The sequence below is a fragment of the Myotis nattereri genome (assembly GCF_964212035.1).
Source record: "Myotis nattereri genome assembly, chromosome: 1".
In the NCBI taxonomy this organism is placed as follows: Eukaryota; Metazoa; Chordata; class Mammalia; order Chiroptera; family Vespertilionidae; genus Myotis; species Myotis nattereri.
The window spans coordinates 121,608,387-121,632,158 of NC_138075.1; the positions used below are offsets into that span (position 1 = coordinate 121,608,387).

The window sequence follows — 23,772 nt, forward strand, 5'->3', positions numbered from 1 at the left end:
AAGTATACTAACACAGTCACCTTAAAACACGGAGCGAATGGATAATATAATTTTTTTTTTTTTATCCCACTCCCAGCAATAGCACAGAAGCCCCAACATGTGCATCCCAAACTGGTTTTAGGCTAAGATTATGGGAGCCCTTGTCAAAGCAACGGATGCTAAGAGCTCCCAAAACCCCGGCACAAATTTGCCTGCAAAACACATGGGAGGAAACAGTGCACTGGCCCGATGCTTCATGTGTCAGCTTGACTTGACAATGCACTTTGCATCCTCGAAACTAACAGTCTGGAGGGGGGACGGGTAGTGTGAGGGAGTGAAATTGCCTATTAGCTCACCCTTTCAACATTAAACAAGAGACCAAGAGAGAAATGATTCCAACATTTCACCACATATATTTCTTCTTATGCAGTCTAAGCTGAGAATGCCATGTAAATGGGTCACTGCGAAATGCAGCAATTTAATTTTTTCCAATCAAAATAAGAAACAAATCAGTATGATCTCATGTCTATTAACTTTTGAAGGTTTCCAGCAGTTAAAGTATTTTTGCTTCTATGTATGAAGGTTAAAAAAATCATTTTTTTTTTCATAAAATACAAGAGCAACCAATTTCACCATCAAGTAAAAGTAAAAACTGGGATTCTTGTTTAAATTAGTCCAAAGTGGCATTTAGGAACTTAGTTGTAGGCTGCTGCTGCGCTGACACCATGACAAACCAAAGTGTAGGGTTGGATCTGGTTTTGTTTCCGTTTTCTTTTCAGTATCCAATGCTCATGGATTAAGTTCTGGAAATGTTCCAATTGTAAGGCAGGGATCTGTTTGGATTCCACCACGGGTATGCTCCTTGGGTTGGATGCTGGAGGGTGAGGCACATTTTGCCGGACCCATGTCGACTACCTAGTAGTCATCAAGGTCAAAAAATTCGTCTTCTCCTCCTTGGTATTCCATTCCCTGGAAATCTACTCGGTACCGCAAGATACCTCCAATTCCACCAAATCCTTTCACAAATTGGGATCCTTCTTGTGACTTATCTGTGACAATTTCCAATGTAGCTCCAAATTGTTTGTAGTTATTAGCAAACCATTCCAGCAAGGGCATGCTCTCAATTAGTTCATGTTCTTGTCCTGTCTCTTTGTCTGTGAAATGGGATTTATCCTTCTCTTGTTCTTGAGTTAGATAGAGAATTTTCTCCTCTTCTGTGCCTTGGCAATGAAGGACGTATCTCATTATATCCAGATTTTCGTAGACTATTAGAATTTCTACAGCTCCCATTTCTAAAGCTTTTGGTGTATCTTCAACTCCAAAACAGTACTTGCCCATGTCCTGGCTTATTTCATCAAAGTATCGTCCTATTAATTTCTTTTCTTGAATGAATTTCACGTTGGAGAGGACTTCAGTAGATAACTCAATAGCTTGGTTGAATCCATTTTCCCCACCATAGGATATATCAACTAATTTTAAAACTTTTGATTGCAACCTCTGATCAAACATATCAGACTGACTTAGTTCAGTTTTAAAGTCAGCAGATCCAGCTAAAACGAGACCAGCCACATTCACTTTGTCCCCAGAAATAAACAGCTGCACAGCAGTCTCAGCTACTTTCCGAACATAGTTATGTCGCTTTTCCATTCTTAAACGGGCAAAACGCAAGGCTGACTGACCTCCTCTACCATCTTTCTTTGGGAGATCCACAGTGAATTTGTGCAGGACTTCTCTTGTGTTCCCTCGGAGTGTGCCAAAAAGTGCACCACTACCATCTATTACAATGAAGCCAAATTTGCTGTCATCTGAAAGTAGTGCTGTAAGTGCCTCTGTATGGAATTTGTTGTCACACAGATACAATGATGTATTAATTGGTTTGAAAGGTTCAAAGTCAATGTTGACTTTCTTTTCCTTTCCTTCTTCTGTTACAATTGTACCACAGTAAACAACCAGGCCATTTGGAGGTACTTTGTTAAAAAGTTTGAGTCTTTGTTGTACAGATGTAATGGCTCTCAGGACTGAAAGGCGGTTTACTCGTGACTTAATGTTAGACGCAGTTCCAAACTCATCTGCTAACATTTTTGCTACTCGTGAAATCTGGTCTTTGGGGGGAATGATCAATGATATCATGCTTGTGCCATTGCCGCGGGCCGCCTCCAAGCTCTTAATCAGCTTCTTGATCTTCCAGATCTCCACGTTCCTATCCGCAGCAGTGGGGTCCTCCTCCCCAGGGGCCCAGTCCTGGGCGGCAGCGGCTGGTCCTCCCCGGGGGCGACTCCGAGGCGGCGGCTCTGACGTAGGACACCGGCTCCCTCTCTCCAGGCAGCTGCATGTGTTGCAATCCGCTCACATGGGGCCTGTGGATAATATAATTTTTAATATTGGTAACAAAAATATAGGTTCAACCAGGGCAGTCTTGACCTCACCGGGGCTGTCCCAACCTCACCAGGGCCGTTTCAACCTCACCAGGGCTGTCCCAACCTCACCGGGGTGTCTCGGCCTCACCGGTGAGGTCAAGACGGCCCTGGTGAGGATGAAAAGGCCCCGGTGAGGTTGGGACAGATAATGGGGACCAGTATAGACTGATGAACAGGGGTAGATGCAGAGGCAGAGCAGAATTGAACAGACTGTCAGACTACAGTGGGAAGCCTGGGGAGGGTTTGGGAGGGGGGGGAGGGTTAAGAGATCAACTGAAGGACTTATATGCATGCATATAAGAATAACCAATGGACACAAGACACTAGGGGGTAGGGGCCGGGGGAATGTCAACGGGGGGGGGGGGGAGGGGAAGGAGACATATGTAATACTCTTTCTAATACTTCAAGAAACAAAAATTATTTTAAAAAATATATATAGGTTCAAGCACAATTATTTTTTAAAATTAAAAGGACTAACTTATAGAAAGCAAATAAATTATATTAGAAAAAGTCCACAGATCAAAGGACTAAAAATAAATATAAACAACAATAATAAAAAGTAAATAATTAAATTGATATGAAAATAAGAGAAGTCATATCAGTTATGACAATATATATAAGTGGATTAAGTGCATTTATTAAGTGCAATAGAAATTCAGATTAAAGGTTATCAAAATATGTTAAACTAAAGTGGTAAGGGTTAACATCTAAATATTGTTATATACCATTCAAATGAAAACATGACTGAAAATAATTAGTTGTCAAGCAATTAGTGTGAAGATAGCTGAATGAATACATTAAAAAGTTAGATTCTCAAACAAAATTTGTTTTAAAAATTGAATCTCTAGAGACTAAATACTAAAATATAAAAAGGAATAATAATCTATAATAATAAAAGCATAATATGCTAATTAGACCAGTTGGCCAAACAGCAGAATGACCTCCAGACGACCTTCTGGATGAAGCTGGGGCTGCGAGGGCTGAGCCCCTTGCACAAATTTTGTGCATTGGGCCTCTAGTGATATTATAAATGTTTATATCATTTTGTAGTGAATTACTCTTACAAAAAAATTATAAAAATCAGAAAAGATACTGTAAAATATCAAAGATTGCATTATATATGCATATATGTGTATGTATAACAAAAGTAAAAGCAAGATAAACATAGAAAAACATGTATAGCATATGACTGACAAGGTGTTAATCATATATAATAAATATCATAAATAAAATTAATGTTATGCATACAGAAACAATTGAATGTTTCAAGAAGAAATAAGCAATGGAGATTAACAAAGCTTTAAAAAAATAAAATTAGAAATATTAAAAAGAAAAGTGAAACATGCTCAACCAAAGAACAATAAAACTGTAATGAACTTTCCCATATTAAAATAAAGTTTTCAAGATGATACAATGTTAGCATTGTGTTATAGGAACAGTGCCTCTCTAGGTTTATTGTTACTCATAGTGTAGCATCTCTGTGGAACTATTTGACCATATAAATCTATACTGATAAAAATATTTATAAAATTTGATTCAAAAATTTAATTTTAGGAAATAATCTTAATGAAATTATCATAAATATAGAAACAAATTTGCAAGATTGTTCATTATACTGTCATTTCTGTATGGACATATAAGGAAAAATCCTGCCCACCAACAGGAAACAGGTTAGATAAATACTGATTTATTCACAGGTTCATCTACTCTAAAGCTATTAAAATATATTTTATAACAATAGTCAATGACTTGGAAATAATGATACATTTAGATGCTGTAAAGAAAAAAGAAAAAAAAAGTAAAATTATCAACCTTGTCCTTATTTTTTCAATTTTTTCAAAATATTGACAATTTTTCTGAGTGCCATATATACTGGTTTTTACTACTCTCCTGCTGTATAAACTCCAGCTTACTGTATTGAAGAGGACCAGATATTGCTTAGAGATATTTTAAAGTGTTTCTTAGTCCTAAATTTCTAAATTTTAAGTCTGTAATTATAGATGACTAGGTAAGATTAAAAAATACACTTATTCTTGTGTATGATGTAAGTTGGTGGTCTTATTTCATTATTTTTGCATGTTCCTGTCCAATATTCCCCAAATGGATAGAAGACTTAAATGTAAGTCATAAAACCATAAAAATCCTAGAAGAAACCATAGGCAGCAAAGTCTCAGACATCTCATAGTAGTATGTTTACTAATGCATCTCCTAGGGCAGTGATGGCGAATCTATGACACGCGTATCAGAGGTGACACGTGAACTCATTTTTTTGGTTGATTTTTCTTTGTTAAATGGCATTTAAATACATAAAATAAATATCAAAAATATAAGTCTTTGTTTTACTATTGTTGCAAATATCAAAAAATTTCTATATGTGACACGGCACCAGAGTTAAGTTAGGGTTTTTCAAAATGCTGACACACCGAGCTCAAAAGGTTCGCCATCACTGTCCGAGGGCAAGGCAAACAAAGTAGAACATAAATAAGTGGGACTACATAAAAATAAAAAGCTCCTGCCCAGCAAAAGAAACCATCAACAAAATGAAAAGGGAGACCACTGTATGGGAGAACATATTTACCAATGATACATCTGATAAGGGGTTAATATCCAAAATATAAAAGGAACTCATGCAACTTAACAAAAGGAAGGCAAATAATCCAATTTAAAAAATGGGCAAAGGACCTAAACAGACACTTCTCCAAAGTGGACATACAGATGGCCAAGAGACATATAAAAAATGCTCAAATTCACTGGTCATCAGACAGATGCAAACTAAAATGACAATGAGGTACCACCTCACACCTGTCAGAATGGCTACGATCAACAAATGAACAAATGACAAGAGCTGGGGAGGATGTGGAGAAAAGGGAACTCTCGTGAAGTGCTGGTGGGGATGCAGACTGGTGCAGCCACTGTGGAGAACAGGATGGAGTTTCCTCAAAAAAATTGACCCAGCGATTCCACTTCTAGAAATATAACCTAAGAAATCAGAAACATTCATTAAAAAAGAATATATGTACCCCTATGTTCATATCAGCACAATTTACAATAGCTAAGATTTGGAAACAGCTTAAGTGCCCATCAGTAGATGAGTGGATTAACAAACTATGTTATATCTACACAATGCAATACTACATAGCTGTACAAAAGAAAGAACTCTTGCCATTTGCAATAGCACTGATGGACCTGGAGAGCATCATGCTAAGTAAAATAAGCCAGTCAGAGGAAACTAAGTATCATATGATCTCACTCATATGTGGAATCTAATGAACAACATAAACTGATAAACAAAAATAGACCCAGAGACACAGAAGCATGGAACAGACTGTCATATCTCGGAGAGAAGGTGGGTGAGGTGGAGGGTGAGAATTCATATGCGTATAAGCATAACCCAAGGACACAGACAATAGGGTGGTGAAGGCCTGGGTTGGGTTTGGGGCGGTATGGGAGAGGTCAATGGGGAAATACGGGGGGCATGTGTAATACTTTCAAAGATAAAGATTAAAAAAGAAAGAAATGGAAAAAAAGAAATAAATCATGTCAATGTATCACATGGGACCTCACCAATGTTTATGCAGTTGCTTATATTTTACTTTTAAAAATATAAAAAATATAATAATTCCTTTAGCTCTAATATATTTTTTAAGTGGCAAGAATTTTTCATTGCTGTTATAATTTGTTTCCTTTCCTTTAAGATGAAATTGGTATTTTGAAATACTGGACATTATGTCCACTTGTACGTAGTATGAATATCTCCATATCTTCAATTTAATATATTTTCTTTAGCAAAAGGCCATTTGGCAAGAATTGTTCTTTTGAACCCCTGTAGCTCTTGAATTGTTGCTGTCATGTTAAAATCCCTGGAGCTGTTTTGTACCATTTGAATTGGTATGTAAAAATAAAGCTATTATTAATCTGAAACTCTTTTTTTCAACTGGAATTCTGCCTGAGGTCTAACAGCTTTTATTTTAAATCCTACTTCTAAAAAGAGGAGTTTAGACACAAGCCCTGAGAGTTTGAAAGCTAACTATCATGGTGTGCGCATGCAATTTTGAATCCTTTCTACATCTGTTATCTGTTTGAAAATTCTGACCCGAAGGTACAAAACATTTGAATTACAGACCATATGGAACATCTGGGAAGTTCTCATTCCCATTTGGGGAACCATAAGTAAGCCCCATCTCTTCCTAGTTCATTACTTCACTCACTAATGATTAGTGCTACATCAGGTCTGTTTCAATCCCCCTTCCTGGCTCAATAGCTCTCTATGCCTTTTATTTCCCGCTGCCTTGAACTCTGCTTCACTTACTCCCCTCCACCTCATTTACTATAATGATAACTCATCTTCCACAAATTATTTTGGTTCAATTAAATATACAGGAAGGCCAGACACCAACAACTCTTTGTGCCTCAAATTAAATGACCACTTCTGAGCACACCAATTCCAGAAACTACTAGAGATACTTTTCATTCATATGCCTCACACTTAGATAAGGGGTTTTAAAAATTTTTGCTGAGAATATATCTAGATCTAGATCTATCTATATATCTTACCAATTTGATGCCAATTTAATTGTTTTACTCTTTACATTAAGTTTTTCTCTCAGCATGAAAAGATAACAATAAGGATAAGTTACCTTTATAGCATTTTTATATTTTATATTGCTCATTCGTTTTGAGGAGAGGTTCAGAGGAGAGATTATTACATATACAGCAGGCAACTTCTTTAGGATCTTCTTTTGATTATTTAATTTATTACTAGAGGCCCGGTGCACAAAATTCATGCACGAGGAAGGTGTCCCTCAGCCTGGCCTACACCCTTTTCAATCTGGCAGTCAGACATCCCTCTCACAATCCGGGACTGCTGGCTCCTAACCACTTGCCTGCCAGCCTGATTGCCCCTAACTGCTTCTTCCTGCCAGCCTGATTGCCCCCTAACCACTCCCCTCCTGGCCTGATTGCCCCCAACTGCTCTCCCCTGCAGGCCTGGTCACCCCCAACTACCCTCGCCTGTCAGCCTGATCGACACCAACTGCCCTTCCTTGTCAGCCCAATTGCCCCCAACTGCCCTCCCCTGTGGGCCTGATCTCGCTCCTAACTGCCCTCCCCTACTGGCCTTCTTGTGGTGACCATCTTGTGATGACATGAGGGCAGCCATCTTGTGACATTATCACGGTGACCATCTTGTGATGACATCGCACAAGGCCACCTAGGCTTTTATTGTATAGGATTGTATTTTCTCTGTAACATTATCCTCTACAAAGGTTTTTCACTTCCAGCCAAGCTTACATCAATTCCACTTGCCCTTCCTTTTAATTAAATATTTGATAAAATTTTAGAACGCACATAATGGCTTTGGATATGGGAGTCAGCCATGGAGAAAAGGCAGGAAGGTTGAAGAAAACAATGAGAATTTTATAAATTTAAAAATGTGACTTTTTTTTCTTCTCTTTTCCCTTGGAGATGACCTGCAAATTTTTGCAAATTTTTGGCATGAATGTCATATATATATATATATATATATATATATATATATATATATATATATATAGACTAGAGGCCCGGTGCATGATTTTGTGCACCAGTGGGATCTGGCCAGCCCATCCAGATCAGGCCAGCTGGTGGGAGGAGCTGTGGGCAGTTGGCCGGCCAGCCCCACAACCTGGTAGAACACCTGGTTGAACTCCCATTAGAACTCTCAGTTGAGGGGACAATTTGCATATTAGCCTTTTATTAGATAGGAGATATATATACATATATATATATATATATATATATATCTCCTATCTAATAAAAGAGAAACATGGTAATTGGCATATGACCGCTACCCTTCCCATTGGCTAATCAGCGAGATATGCAAATTAACTGCCAACCAAGATGGCGGCCGGCAGCCAGGCAGCTGGAAACTAATATGAGGCTTCAGTGACGGAGGTCTCCAACATTCCCCGCCTGCCTTGCCAGCCTCTGAGCCTGCAGTTTAAGAAACATTGTAACAAATATAGAAGCTAAACAAAACCCCAGAAACCTGCTTTCAGCGAGCCAGGATCTCAGAGCTCGAGTTGATACAGAGTTTTGATTACAGAACCGAAACAAACCAGATACCTGCTTTCAGGAGTGGAGGCCTAAGAGCTGGAGCCTCAGAGCTAAAGCTGGCCCAGAATAAAAAAGAAAAAAGAAAAAAAGGAGCAGTTGGGAGCTTCATTCCCAGCCTGAAAACAGCCCTCAGCCCCTCACCCAGACTGGCCAGGCACCCCAGTGGGGACCCCCACCCTGAAGGGTGTGTAACCAGCTGCAAACAGCCCTCAGACCCTCACCCAGGCTGGCCAGGCATCCCAGTGGGGACCCCCACCCTGATCCAGGACACCCTTCAGGGCAAACCAGCCGATCCCCCACGTGCACCAGGCCTCTATCCTATATAGTAAAAGGGTAATATGCCTCCCAGCACCAGGATCAGTGGAGCCGCGAGGCCTCCCGGCACTGAGATCAGCATGACAGGGGGGAGTGCCCAAACCCCCTGATTGCCCTGCAGCTCTGTGTGTGACAGGGGGTGGGGCCACAACCTCCCTATCTGCCCTGCTCTGTTCGTGACATGGGGAAGGTGCCCCAACCTCCTGATCAACACTGCTCTGTGCCTGATATGGGGGAGCTCCCCACACCCCTGATCCCTGTGGCTCTGTGTGTGACAGGGTGCAGCGCCCCAACACCCCCCCCCCCCGCCACAGGCCCTGCTCTGTGTGTGACGGGGTAGAGCCATAACCTCCCCATCGGCCCTGCCTTGAATGTGACAGTAGCAGCGCCCCAACCCCCTGATGGGCCCTGCTCTGTGCGTGACAGGGGGTGGCACCACAACCTCCCTATAGACCCTGCCTTGAGTGTGACAGGGGGCGGTGCCCCAATCCCCCAATCGGCCCTACCCTGAGCATTACTGAGGGTGGCATCCCAACCTCCAAATCCGCCCTGCTCTGTGCATGACAGGGGGCGGCGCCCCAACTCCCCAATCGGCCCTGCTCTGAGCCCGACCAGGGGCTGCACCTAGGGATTGGGCCTGCCCTCTGCCACCTTGGAGCAGGCCTAAGCCAGCAGGTCGTTATCTCCTGAGGGGTCCCAGACTGCGAGAGGGCATAGGCCGGGCTGGGGGACCTCCCTTTCCCCTCCGAGTGCACAAATTTTTGTGCACCGGGCCTCTAGTATATATATAAAAGGCTAATATGCAAAGTGTCCCCCTTGGGAGTTCAACCAGGAGACGGGGAGTTCAATCGCTTGCTATGACATGTGCTGACCACCAGGGGGCAGTGTGGAATGAAGAAAGACCTAGGCCGGCAGCCAGGAAAGGGAGTCCCAGGCCAGCAGCCAGAAGGTCCGACGTCCCTGATTGCTGACCAGGCCTATGGACCACACCCGTGCACAAATTTCGTGCACCAGGCCTCTAGTTTAGAAATATGTTTCTATGTTTTCTAACTCTGTATTGACTTTTTAAAAAGCAATAGAATATTTCCTTGATTTGTATGGGCATGAGGGCATGTTAACTAGGCATCCCCTCCTCTCCTCTGCTCTGATCTATGAACCAACTAAGAACTGGACACAGGAAACAAGTAAAATATAGCCTTTACAACTGAGGAACCTAACTTCTAGAACACCACTTGCACCAGAGTTCTGTTTAACTTTCTGCTGTGAACCGTGGGACACCCACTTGTTGATAGACATGGAGGGCCAGAGGACCAGTCCCTGGGAAGGAGCAGGAGCACAAGGGAGACCAGCTGTGAGTTTCACTCTCAGCACCATCTGCCTCTTCCACGGACGAGCACTGGCCAACAGATGGCAGCGTCTCTCCATCTCACCAGCCAGGAAAAACCACCTGCTCTCTCTGGCAAGAGGCCTAGAAGAAGAGACAAGAGCTTCCAATATTTTTGAGAGGGTTAATGGCTCTAAATTATGAGTTGGGAAGAAAATGTGGGAGGAAGTGCATGGTTTTCCTTACTAATGACATCTTTTTCAAGAAGAAATCAATAGTGCTTTTATCTTTGCAGTTTTGTATACAAGCTAAGTTTTTAAGCTTGAAATGCAATTTTTTTACCGAGATATTTTTATATTTTTAGTTGGTATGAACTTAAAATTATTACAAATAACCATGCATTTTAAAGTAATATTAATCAGGGGCGAGTTGTTAACCTAAAAGTAGTAATGAGTCTTGGGGCCAGAACAGTGAAATAAGATTCCAGAGTTGAGAAGTCTTGGGGCAGAAGCATGAATGGAAAAGACAAAAAATTAAGAAGACAGAAGAGGGAGAGAGATGGCTACTCTGAAAAAAGAGCAGAAGCAAAATGAAAGACAATGCAGTACATTATTTTTTATTTACTTTATTTTTTTAAAGCAGTTTTATGTTCACAGCAAAACAGAGCTAAAAGTACAGAGATTTCCCGTATATCCCCTGTTATTACATATGCACAACCTCCCCACTATCAACATCCGATATCAGAGCATTATAAAAAAAATGAACCAACATCATTATCATTAAGATTCTATAGTTTACAGTAGGGTTCAATCTTGGTATTATACATTCTATGGGTTTGGACAAATGTATAATGACTTTTACCCAGAATAGTTTCAATGCCCTATAAATCTTCAGAGCTGCAATGGACTCATCTCTCCCTCTCTCTTAATCCCTGGCATTCATTTTTGTACTGAATAATATTCTATTGTCTGGATATGCCACAGATTACTTATCTATTCACTTACTGAAAGGCATATTGATTGTTTCCAAGTTTTGGCAATTATGAATAAAACTAATATAAACATCTCTGTGCAGGTTTTTGTGTAGACATAAGTTTTCAGCCTTTTTGAGTAAATACTGAAGAGTGTGATGGTTGTATTGTATGGTTAGAGTATGTTCAGTTTTGTAAGAAACCACCAAACTGTCTTCGGAAATGACTATACCATTTTGTGTTCCCATCAGCAGTGAGTGAGACTTCCTGTTGCTTCACATCCTTGTCAGCATTTGTTGTTGTCAGTGTCCTGGGTTTTGGCCATTCCAATAGGTGTATAGTGGTATCACATTGTTGTTTTAATTTGCAATTCCCTAATAACATGTGATATGGAACACCTTCTCCTATATTTGTCATCTGTATATCTTCTTTGGTGAAGTGGATATTCAGGTCTTTGGCCCATTTTTAATTACATTGTTTTCTTATTGAGTTTTTAGAGTATTTTTGTATATATTGGATAATAATTCTTTATCAGATGTATATTTTGCAAATAATTCCTCCCAGGCTATAGCTTGCCTTCTCATTCTCTTGAGAATGTCTTTTGCAGAGTAGAAGTTTTTAATTTTAATGAAGTTCAGCTTATCAATAATTTCTTTCATAGATTATACTTTGGTATTATATCTAAAAAAGTCACCATTTAGATTATCTCATTATTTTATAGTTTTTTCTTTTAAATTTAGGTTGATCCAGTTCTTCCAGCTCCATTCCTCTAAGAGTCTATCTTTGTTCTATTGAATTAATTTAGTTCTTTTGTCAAGTATCGGTTATATATATATATATATATATATATATATATATATATATATATGATTTACTGGAGGTTAATCAATAATATGAGACTATCTAAAATCACCATGCTTCGAGGTACTTCTACTCAAGTTGAGGGCATAGTTTCCTTGAAAAGTCAATATTGATTTGAAGTCCTGTCTCCAATTGCAACCTAATTTTATAATATGTAGCATTGTAAAAAAAAAATTATCTTTGTTACATTATTTCCTCAGATTTAAAAGGTGGAGATTACTATGCCATTTCAAGGATTTCTTTTCATTTTTGAATGTGCTGGGTCTAGATGGAGAGAAAAGATTCAATTCTATGTATATTCTAGGCAATCCAAATTTTGGAGATACTTTTTGTTTTAAACTGTACAAGATCAACTTATTCTTTATATAATTTAATATATACCAGTTGCTGACTTTTTACTGGAGTGACATCAGGGAAAACAAATTATTAATTCATGTCATCCAAATATAAAGAATATTTCTAGAACTGTAGATAAGGCCAGAATTGAAACATGTGTGGAACGACATCGAGGAATGGTGGCATGAGAGATCTCTTTGTTCTCTCTGCTTGAAATTTCAACAATTTGAACAGCTATCATTCAACAAAGATTCCCTGCTCAACGCACAAACACATCTGAGAGATCCAGTTTGAAATATCTAAATGTGGGCAAGTGGAAGCAAACAAGGGAGGTGAGAAAAAAGAAGAGCTCAAAGGACGCACAGATGCAGCCCTTTAGCCTGGAGATCACTGTAGGGCTTAGCCCAATGAGAGGAGCAATCAGGTTGTGGCTGGCACTCCCTTTTGCAGGGAGGAGCAAAGAGATTTGAGCATTCCTGCTGCAGTGGGCAGTAGGAGCTGAGGCTGAGCCCAGTGACCTGAGCAGAGATGCAGCATAGAAGTACATCCACAGTGTGTGGTCTAGCAATCAGAATTCCAGACAGAGAAACAAATACACAGAGCCTGGAACCTTCCCTTAACACCCCTTAACCCTTTCATGTTGGGTTGCAGAGCACATTATCTGAAAATCCAAGAACTGGTACCATAGCAACACTTTTTCCCTAGCAAAGGGTGCACTCTGAGATTAATCCCAAGGTCAGGTGGAGATGCACTAGTCCCATTGACAGGAGGGCAAAGCAACAAAGGAGGCAGCAGATTCTACCAGCTCATCCCACCTCCACACGTCAAGGGTGCTCTGTTGGTGGCATCTAGCTGCAGTGGATAGCACTGGATTTCAGATTTGAAGCCCCATTGCTCACTGTGTTCCCTGGGGTTGGTCTCCTGGGACAAAGGTAACTGGATCACAGGAGAGGTTTCCACCTTTCTAGGAAACACAAGCCATTTACACCACCCTGCAGAGATCTGAAATGCCACAGAAGTGCAAGAGATATAAAATCACAATCAAAACAAAACAAAAACTTGTGATTCAGCACCTCCTACTGGAACATAATAGAAAGACTTCTTATCCATCTACTAGAGAAGTGCCATTCATACACAGATGCCTAGATAGAGAAGGAACCCATCGAGTACCATGAATAACCAAGGTAGCAAGGCAACTCAGAAAGAAAATGAAAAATCTCCAGAAAATAAACTTAAAGACATACAAATATGTGATTTAAATGACAGAGAATTCAAAATTGCAGTTTTGAAAAAAAGCTCAATCAATGCAATGCAAGACAACATAGGTAGGCAGTTTAATGAACTCAGAAACCAAATCAACAACAACAAAAATGAGTACTTTACCAAAGAGATTGAAACCTTATGGATTATCACTGGATTTCTCAGCACAAACTCTAGAAGCTAGAAAAGAGTGGAACTAAATATTCAAACCACTGAAAGAGAACAATTTCTAGCCAAGAATAACATATCCAGTAAAGTTATCCTGTAGTTATAAAGGAGAAATAAAGACTTTTCAAGACATGTAGAAGCTGAGAGAATTTATTACCAGACGACCTCTATTGTAGAAAATACTCAATGTTATTCTATCCGAAATAAAAAAAAAAAAGGTTACATAGATTTTGGATTGTTGTGTTTTCATTGTCATTTGTTTCCAGGATGCTTTCTATTTCTTCTTTGATCTCTCTGGTAACCCAGTCATTGCTTAATAGCATGCTATTTGGCCTCCAAGTGTTTGATTTTTTTTTTCCAATGTTTTTATTGTAGTTGATTTCTAATTTTATGCCATTGTGATCTGAGAATATGCTTGTTATGATTTCTATTCTCTTGAATTTGAAGAGATTTTGCCTGTGTCCTAATATATGGTCTATCTTTGAAAATGCCCCATGTGCACTGGAGAAGAATGTATATTCTGTAGCTTTGGGGTGAAATATTCTGAAGATGTCAATTAAGTCCATCTGATCTAGTGAGTCATTTAGGATTGCTGTTTCTTGCTGATTTTTTTGTTTAGAGGATTTATCCAGTGGTGTCAGTGGGGTATTAAAGTCCCCTACTGTGACTGTATTGCTATTGATCTCTCCCTTGATATCTTCCAGAAGTTGTTTTATGTATTTGGGTGCTCCTGTATTGGGTGCATATATGTTTACCAGAGTTATATCTTCTTGTTGAATTGCTCCCTTTAATATTATGTAGTGGCCTTCCTTATTTCTTGTTATGGCCTTTACTTTGAGGTCTATTTTGTCAGATATAAGTATTGCAACCCCAGCTTTATTCTCATTTCCATTTGCCTGAAAAATTTTTTTCCATCTCTTTACTCTCAGTCTGTGTGAATCCTTTGTTCTGAGGTGGGTCTCTTGCAGACAGCAAATTTATGGGTCATGTTTTCTTATTCATTCAGATATCCTGTGTCTTTTGATTGGAGCATTTAATCCATTTACATTTAATGTTATTATTGAAAAGTATTTGTTTGTGGTCATTTTTATTCTCAATGTTTGTGTTTCTTCTTGTCTTTCTCTTTCTTCTTTTTAGAGCAGTCTCTTTAGCATTTCTTGCATTGCTGGTTTGGTGGTAATAAACTCTCTTAGCCCTTTTTTGTCTGTGAAGCTCCTGATTCCACCTTCAATTTTGAATGATAGCCTTGCTGGGTATAGTATTCTTGGATTCATTCCCTTGCTTTGCATCACTTTGTATATTTAATTCCATTCCCTTCTTGCCTGGTGTGTTTCTGTTGAGAAGTCAGCTGATATTCTAGTAGGAGATCCCTTGTAGGTAACTTTGTCTCTCTCTGGCAGCCTTTAAGATTCTTACTTTGTCGTTGGTGTTTGCCAATTTAATTATGATGTGTCTTGGTGTTGGTCTTTTGGGGTTCATCTTGTTTGGCACTCTATGTGCTTCTTGGACTTATGTAGTTTTTTTCTTGCCATTATCAGGGAAGTTTTCTCTCATTATTACTTCAAACAGGTTTTCTATTTCTTGCTTCTCCTCGATCCAAAATCTATGGGACACATGAAAGCAGTCTTAAGAGGAAAGTTCATAGCTCTACAGGCCTACCTCAAAAAACAAGAAAAACTGGCAATAAATGATCTAACCCTACAACTCAAAGTGTTAGAAACAGAGAAACAAGAAAAGCCCACAGTATCCAGAAGGAAGGAAATAATAAAGATCCTAGCAGAAATAAAAAACATAGAGACAAAAAAACAATACAAAAGATCAATGAAACCAAGAGCTGGTTCTTTGAAAGGATTAACAAGATTAATGAGCCTCTAGCCAGGCTCACCAAGAAACAGAGCCCAAACCAGTTTGGCTCAGTGGATAGAGCATCGGCCTGCGGGCTGAGGGATCCCGGGTTCGATTCCGGCCAAGGGCATGCGCCTTCGTTGCAGGAACTCCTACCATTTGCAACAGCATGGATGGAGCTGGAGAGCATTATGCTAAGTGAAATAAGTCAGTCAGAGAAAGATAAATATCACATGCTCTCACTCATTTGTGGATTATAATGAACAACGTAAACCAATGAACAAAAACAGATGTAGATACAGAGAAGCACCGATCAGATGCTCAAAACTCAGAGGGAAAGCAGGGGAGGGTGGGGTGAGGGGGAAAGATCAACCAAAGGACTTGTATGCATGCATATAAGCATAAGTGATGGAAGTGGACAACAGGGAGTGAGGGTGAGGGCAGGATTGGGAGGAGGGATTAGGGGACATTGGGGGGATAAGGACACCTTTGTAATATCTTATTCAATAAAGGGAAAAAAATAAAAAAATAACAAATATAAGCTTAAAACAGAAAAAAAAAAGGTTACAAAATGACGAGTAAGATCACCACCAAAATTACAGACTAATTTTAGGGATAATTTGTGACAACAAACAACATAAAAAGGGAGTGGATAATAGTCTGAATTTGCAAAAGGAAATGGAGGCTAGATATATTAAAAAGAAAAAGGACTACTGTATATATGGAAATTTATTTTTCATAAACCTAATGTTAAACACACACACACACACAAACAACAAAAATAACAACACCAATACCTGAGACACATAATTTAAAAAAGAGGAAACAGAGGAAAAAGGTATGGAATACCACCGAACAAAAACATGAAAACAACAGACAGAAACACAAAAGAAATGAACCAGTGGAGGCAAAAAGCTACCAGAAAACAAAAGATAAAATGGCCATAGGAAATCCTCATACATCAATAATTACCCTAAATGTAGATGTACTGAATTTACCAATAAAAGGCACAGAGTAGCAGATTTGATATAAAAAACAAAACCCAACCAAATGCTGCCATCAGAAGACACATCTCAGCTGCAAGGACAAAGGAAGACTCAAAGTGAAATGGCGGAAAATTATTTTTGAGAAAATAGAATCCAAAGAAACACAGGCATAGACATACTTGTATCTGACAAAATAGATTTCAACATAATAAAGATAACAAGAGACAAAGATGGACATTTTATAATGATAAAGGGGGCACTGCATCAAGAAAACAGAACAATTCTCAATATACTCTATATATGCACTCAATCAGGGAGCACAAAAATATCTAAAGTAACTACTCACAGAACTAAAGGGAGAAACAGACTAAAACACAATCATAGTAGGGGCCTAAATACTCCATTGACGGGTATAGACAGATCATCTAAACAGAAGATCAATAAAGAAATATCAGTCTTAAATGGCACATCAACCAAATGGACATAGTTGACATTTACAGAGACTTTTATCCCAGAAAAAGAGATTATATGTTCTCCAGTGCAAATGGAACATTCTCAAGGATATGCCATATTTTGGGACACAAAAGTAGCCTCAACAAATTAAAGAAGATTGAAATCATATCAAGCATATTATCTAAAGTTAGAAATCAGCTGCATAAAAGAAGTAAAGAAACCCCCAAATACATGGAAATTAAACAACATACTACTAAAAAAATGACCGTGTCAGAGAAGATATAAAGATTAGATAAAAAGATATATAGAGATGAATGAGATTAACATTCCAAAACTTTGGGGATGCAGTGAATGCAGTAGTAAGAGGGAAGTTTGTATTATTACAGGATTATTTCAAGAAACAAGAAAAGTCCTAAGTAAACAACCAAACAGTACATCTGAAAGAACTAGAAAAAAAGAGAACAAAAGCAACCCAAAGAAAGCAGAAGAAAGACAATAATAAAAATTAGAACAGAATTGAACAAAATAGAGAACAAAAAGACTATAAAAATTAATACAAGGAAGAGCTGGGGTTTTTTTTAAAGATTAATAAAATTGACAAACTCCTGGTCAGAGTCACTAAGGAAAAAAGAGAAAAAACTCATAGAAATAAAATCAGAAATGAAAGAGAAGTTACCACAGACATCAACAATATACAAAGAATCATACTAGAATACTACGAAAGACTATATGTTATTAATTTCAATAACCTAGAAGAAATGGATAAGTTTGTAGAAATATATAACTTTCCTAGACTGAATCATGAAGAACAGGAAAAACCAAATAGACTGATCAACAGTGAGGAAATAGAAACAATCATCAAATACCTCCCCAAAAGTAAAAATCCAGGATTAGGTGGCTTCATTATTGAATTCTATCAAATTTTCAAAGAAGATTTGATACCTATCCTTCTCAAGCTTTTAGAAAAATTAAAAAAATAGGCAGTACTTTCTAATATATTTTATGAGGCCAACATAAGCCTGATACCAAAACCTGGGAAGGATTACAGAAAAAGGAAAAAAAAAAGAAAACTACAGACCAATATTTCTGATGAATACATTTGCAAAAATCCTAAACAAAATACTAGCAAATTCAATACAACAATATATTAAAAAATATAATACATCACGATAAAGTGTGGCTCCTTCCAGAGGCACAAGGATGGTTCAACATATGTAAATCAATCAATGTAATATACTAAATTAATAAAACAAAGGATAAAAATTACATGATCTTATCAATTGATGTAGAAAATGCATTTGATGAAATACAACAGCCATTTATGATTAAAACACTCAATAAAATGGATAGAGTAGGAAAATATCTCACCATAATAAAGGCAATATATAGCAAACTTTCAGCTAATATCATACTCAGTGGTAAAGAAGAACACACAAAAGACTGAAAGCTTTTTCTCTAAAATCAGGAATAAGACAAATATGCCCACTCTCACCTCTCTTACTCGACGTAATTCTGGAAGGTCTTAGAGCCATCAGTCAAGAGAAAGAAATAAAAAGCACCAAAACTGGGAATAAGAAGTATCGCTTTTTGCAGATTCCATGATATATTGAAAATCCTAAAGATTCCAATAAAAAAGTATTTGAAATGATAAACAAATACAATAATGTTGCAGGATACAAAGTAAATGTACAAAAATCCACTGCTTTTCTACATACTAACAATGAAACATCAAAAAATAAATTTTAAAATATTTATTTTGTAACTGTAACAAAAATAATAAAATACCTAGGAGCAAACTTAATAAAGGATGTGAAGGATCTATTTACTGAAAACTGCAAAGCACTATTAAAAGAGATTGAAAAAGATACAATGAAATGAAAAGATATTCTGTGTCCATAGGTTACAAAAATCAACATAGTTAAAATGGCCATATTATCCAAAGCAATATACAGATTTAGATTTAATGCAATCCCCATAAAAATCCCAATGCCATTTTTAAAGAAATAGAAAAAAAAAATTTGGATTTGTATGGAATCACAAAAAAACTCCGAATAGTAAAAGCAAGCCTGAGAAAACAGGATGAAGCCAGAGGTATCACACTACCTTACTTAAAATTATACTACAGAACAACTACAATAAAAACAGCATGATACTGGTAGAAAAAAACAGACCAGACACACAGACTAATGGAACAGAATTGAGAACCCAGAAACAAAACCATATTAATATGGGTAAATAATTTTTGACACAATAGCCAAAAACATACAATGAAGGAAAGAAAGCCTCTTCAATAAGTGGTGCTGGGGAAATTAAAAAGCTAAATGCAAAAGAATGAAACTAGATTATAGTTTGTCGCCATGTACAAAAATTAATTCAAAATAAGTCAAAGATCTAAATATAAGATGTGAAACAATAAATTACATAGGATAAAACAAGAAAAATAGTCACTACACTATAGAGAAGTTTTTATAAATTTGACTACAAAGGCAAGGGAAGCAAAGGCAAAAATACATGAATGGGAATATGTCAAACTAAAAAGCTTCTGTACAGCAAAATAAACTACCAAGAAAACAAAAAGACAACCAACCGAATGGGAGAAGAATTTACAAACAACAGGTCTGACAAGGGATCAATATCCAAAATATTTAAAGAACTCACAATTCAACACCAAACTAACAAACAATCCAACTAAACATTGGGCAGAGATCGTGAAAGGCATTTCTCCCAAGTAGACATACACATGGCCAATAGATATACAAAACTTACTCCGCTTCGCTCGCTATTAGGGAAATGCAAATCAAAACGACAATGAGATACCACCTTCCACCTGTTAGAATGCCTATTATTAACAAGACAGGCAATAACAAGTGTTGGAGATGTTGTGGAAAACAGGGAATCCGCATTCACTGCTGGTGCGAATGTAAACTGGTACAGTCACTGTGGAAAACAGTTTGGAGATTCCTCAAAAAATTAAAGATAGTTATCATATGGCCCATCAACCCCTCTTCTGGGTGTCTACCTGAAAAATCTGAAAACATTTATTTACAACGATATATGCACATTGTTCATTGCAGCATTTTTCATGCTGGCTGACATGGAAATAACCAAAGTATACTTCAATATATGATTAGATAAAAAATATGAAAAAAATGTGGTACTTGCACACAATGGAATACTATCCAGACATAACAAAAGATGAAATACTGCCATTTGTGATAACATGGATGGATCTTGAGAATATCATGCTAAGTGAAATAAATCAGTCAGAAAAAAGTTAAAAGCAATATGATTTCACTCATATGTGGGATATAAAGCTGAAAGCAACAAATGAATAAATAAGATAAACAAAAACTCATAGACATAGAAACAATATGGCGGTTACCAGAGGGAAGAGGGTTTGGTGTTAAAAAGGGTAAAGGGGGTAAAAATATGGTGATGGGAGAAGATGGTAAGCACACAATGCAATATAGAAATGATGTATCATAGAATTGTACACTTGAAACCTATATAATTTTATTAATAAATATAATCCAATTAATTTAATAAAACTTTTAAAAAGTGAGAAAAGATAAATGTAGCAAATAATACTTCTGCAGTGCTTAACATAATGCTGGTACACATGTAGTTAGTACGTGTTTAAAATTATTTGCAAATAAATGTCATTGTTAATGATCAATGCTAGAAAAAAGACCCCTGGCTCTAAAAAATGGAGAGCAGATTACACACAGAGGATTTATTTTTTCCTATCAGTTTTGTTTAAATAATCATAGGTATAAAATCAGTAATACTAATTGGTATAGAAGGGTTATAGACCAAGAACTTCAATATTCTAACATATTTGTTCAAATGCTTTTTTACATCCTAAGATCTCATTTTAATGAAAGAATTAAGTCATTTACTACAGAATACTATCCCTTTTACTACTAAATATTTGTAAGTAGTCTTGCCATGAGATCCTAGAATGGTACACTGATGCCTTTTTTGTATCTTTCAATTAAACTTTCACCTGTAAATTAGAACTCAAACATCTGGTCAGGGATTGAGAATGCTAATTCCTGATTCTGCCACGATAATTTAAAAACTCTTATCTCCAAAAATTTGCTATTTGCTTACTAAAATTTATTACATAATAAATTCAGAGTTTATTTATTTATTTTGATTGATAATATTAAAGTGAGGTGATAAGTAATAACTGTTGAATGTAACTAGAATTCTTTGGCTTTTTTTATTGATTGAATTAACTGCTTGCTCTTGGCCATGAGGCAAGTGCCACAACGTATGACAACAACTGTAATTATCTTACCTATTTGTTGCAATTTAATATGCACTTATTGATTTGGGTACTTAAGTGCTGTAAACACTCAAGGTTTTCATTTAGAAGCTATAGAACCTTTGTCTGATAGTTAGATCTGAGAGAGGAACGCTTTCTTTGGGTGAGAAGCTTTTTATGCCAGCATGAAAACATCATGACTTACTTTTACTTAAGGCTATTGGCATTATGATAGATCAGGATGGGATTATAAAGCACATCATGTATTCATGTAGTCCTCATTTATACTCATTCAGGAGTAGAAAGTATTATCTGTCATTACAAGTTATTTTAAGACTTTGAGTATATTATTAGTTTCAAATTTTTTATGATTATATCTTAGATATACAACAGGGAGAATATAATGATACTATTAAATGCACACTCCCTTTTCTAGTATCTGTCACTTAATGAAAAGCAAAAGCGTTTAAATCCTTGTAGTTAGCCAAAAGTCTAATGAAATGAAGTGTTCTCCCTTGAACAGAAAGAATAATCAAAATCTAGTTAGGAAATTAACATCTTTGGTTTTTGCTCTACTCTATACTCCATCATTATGACACCCATATCTTTATCTCTGAGTGGAGGCATATGAGGAGCTGGATTTAAGAAGCTGATAAACTATGCTGGATCTTTTCACATATCATAAACTGTAGAAGAACTGAACACAGGTTGATTGCCTATATTCCATAGTTTTGTCTTCTTGCCTACACTTCCTTGGAAGACTGTCAACAATACCTTGGCGGGTTTTGAGTTTTGTTCATGTAGAAATGCTAGGTAGTTCTAGTTTCTGATGACAACTCTGTATAGTATTGTTCTAGTGTAGCAGGCTCCTTGCACAGGTTGGAAGGAGGAATGATCATTCTGAAGAACATACTCTAAAACAGAGGGAAGGAGAGATTTGGCTTTGTCTGGTTCACACAGTAAAAGTAGAGGACCTGCCTCAGAAACACAAATTTGTCTCCATTTATCAAATGAATGAAATAATTTAATAACTCCCAATTTTTATATATGGCAAAATAATTTACTAATGAAAAAGTGAGTATTGAAGCAATTATTCAAATCTAAATGTTACATGAAATTAAAAACAAAATACTTTTTCTTTAATTATGTAGATATCAAGATTTTTTTGTTTATTTTGCTTAAATTTGTCATATACCTGCTCATATGTTCTTTTTATTGTGTTGTGGTTTCCCTGATTCAGTTAATAACATTCAAAATAATGGTTTTATTTCTTTGTTAATACTAAAAATGAATGCATAACTTGAGGAATAAAATTTGAAATCATAAGAATCAATTTTAAAACTATTTCATAATTATATCTACATGTGCCTGACTAACTGCATTGTGCAGGATCAATAAAAATTAGATTGATAAGTAAATATTATTACAAGACAGATATTAAGAATGATCATTAATCCTTTTATAGACACATTGGAGCAATTGCATGTTTGATTCCTGACCACCACAATAAAGTGTGTCACACAAATTTTTTGTTTCCCTGTGCATATGAAAGTTATGTTTACGCTATACTGTAATCTATTAAGTGCAATAGTAGCATTATATCTACAAAAGCTGCACATGCCTATTGCTAAAATTTGCTGACCATCATGTGAGCCTTCAGCAAGTCATAATGTTTTTGCTGGTGGAGGGTCTTACCCAATGTTGATGGCTGCTGACTGATCAGGGTGGTGGTGACTAAAGTTTGTGGTCACTATTATCACTTCTTAAAATAAGACTACAGTGAAGTTCGCTGTATCAATTGACTATTCCTTTCATGAATGATTTCTCTGTAGCATGTGATCTTGTTTGATAATATTTTATCACAAAAGAAATTCTTTCAAAACTGGCCAACCCTCTCAAGCCCTGCTGCTGCTTTATCAACTAAGTTGTTATAATATTCAATAGCCTGTTATGTAATTTTAACAGTCTTCATAGCATCTTCATCAGGAGTAGATTTAATCTCCAGGAATCACGTGTGTGTGTGTGTGTGTGTGTGTGTGTGTGTGTTTTCTCATCCATTAGAGGCAACTCTTCATCTGCTAAAGTTTTATCATGCTATCATGAAATTGCAGCAGTTCAGTCACATCTTTAGGCTCCACTTCTAATTCCTTTTTTTTTTCTATTTCAACCACATTCGAAGTCTTGAATCCCTCAAGGACATCCATGAGGGTTGGAACCAACATTTTTAAAACTCCTGTTTATGTTGATATTTTACCTCTTCTCATAAATCAGAAATGTTCTTAATAAATTCTATAATGGCGATTTTTGTCCAGAGGTCTTTGATTAATTTTGCCCATATTCATCAGAGTGATCACTATCTATGACAGTCATAGCATTATGAAATGTACTGTTTAAAATGAAATGATTTGAAAGTCAAAAGTATTTCTTGATCCAGGAGCTGGAGAGTCAGGTTGCATTAGCAGGCAGAAAACATTAATTTCATTGCATATCTCTTT

At 37.1% G+C, this 23,772-nt stretch overlaps 1 protein-coding gene across 1 annotated transcript; it reads right to left on the reverse strand.

Moving 5' to 3' along the window:
- Positions 1-506: 506 nt before the first annotated feature.
- Positions 507-2,124, reverse strand: LOC308525458 (eukaryotic peptide chain release factor subunit 1-like). The gene has a single exon (XM_081100277.1). It carries the CDS (start codon positions 2,107-2,109, stop codon positions 895-897), a length of 1,215 nt encoding a protein of 404 aa, XP_080956403.1. The 5' UTR covers positions 2,110-2,124; the 3' UTR covers positions 507-894.
- Between the last annotated feature and the right edge of the window lie 21,648 nt (positions 2,125-23,772).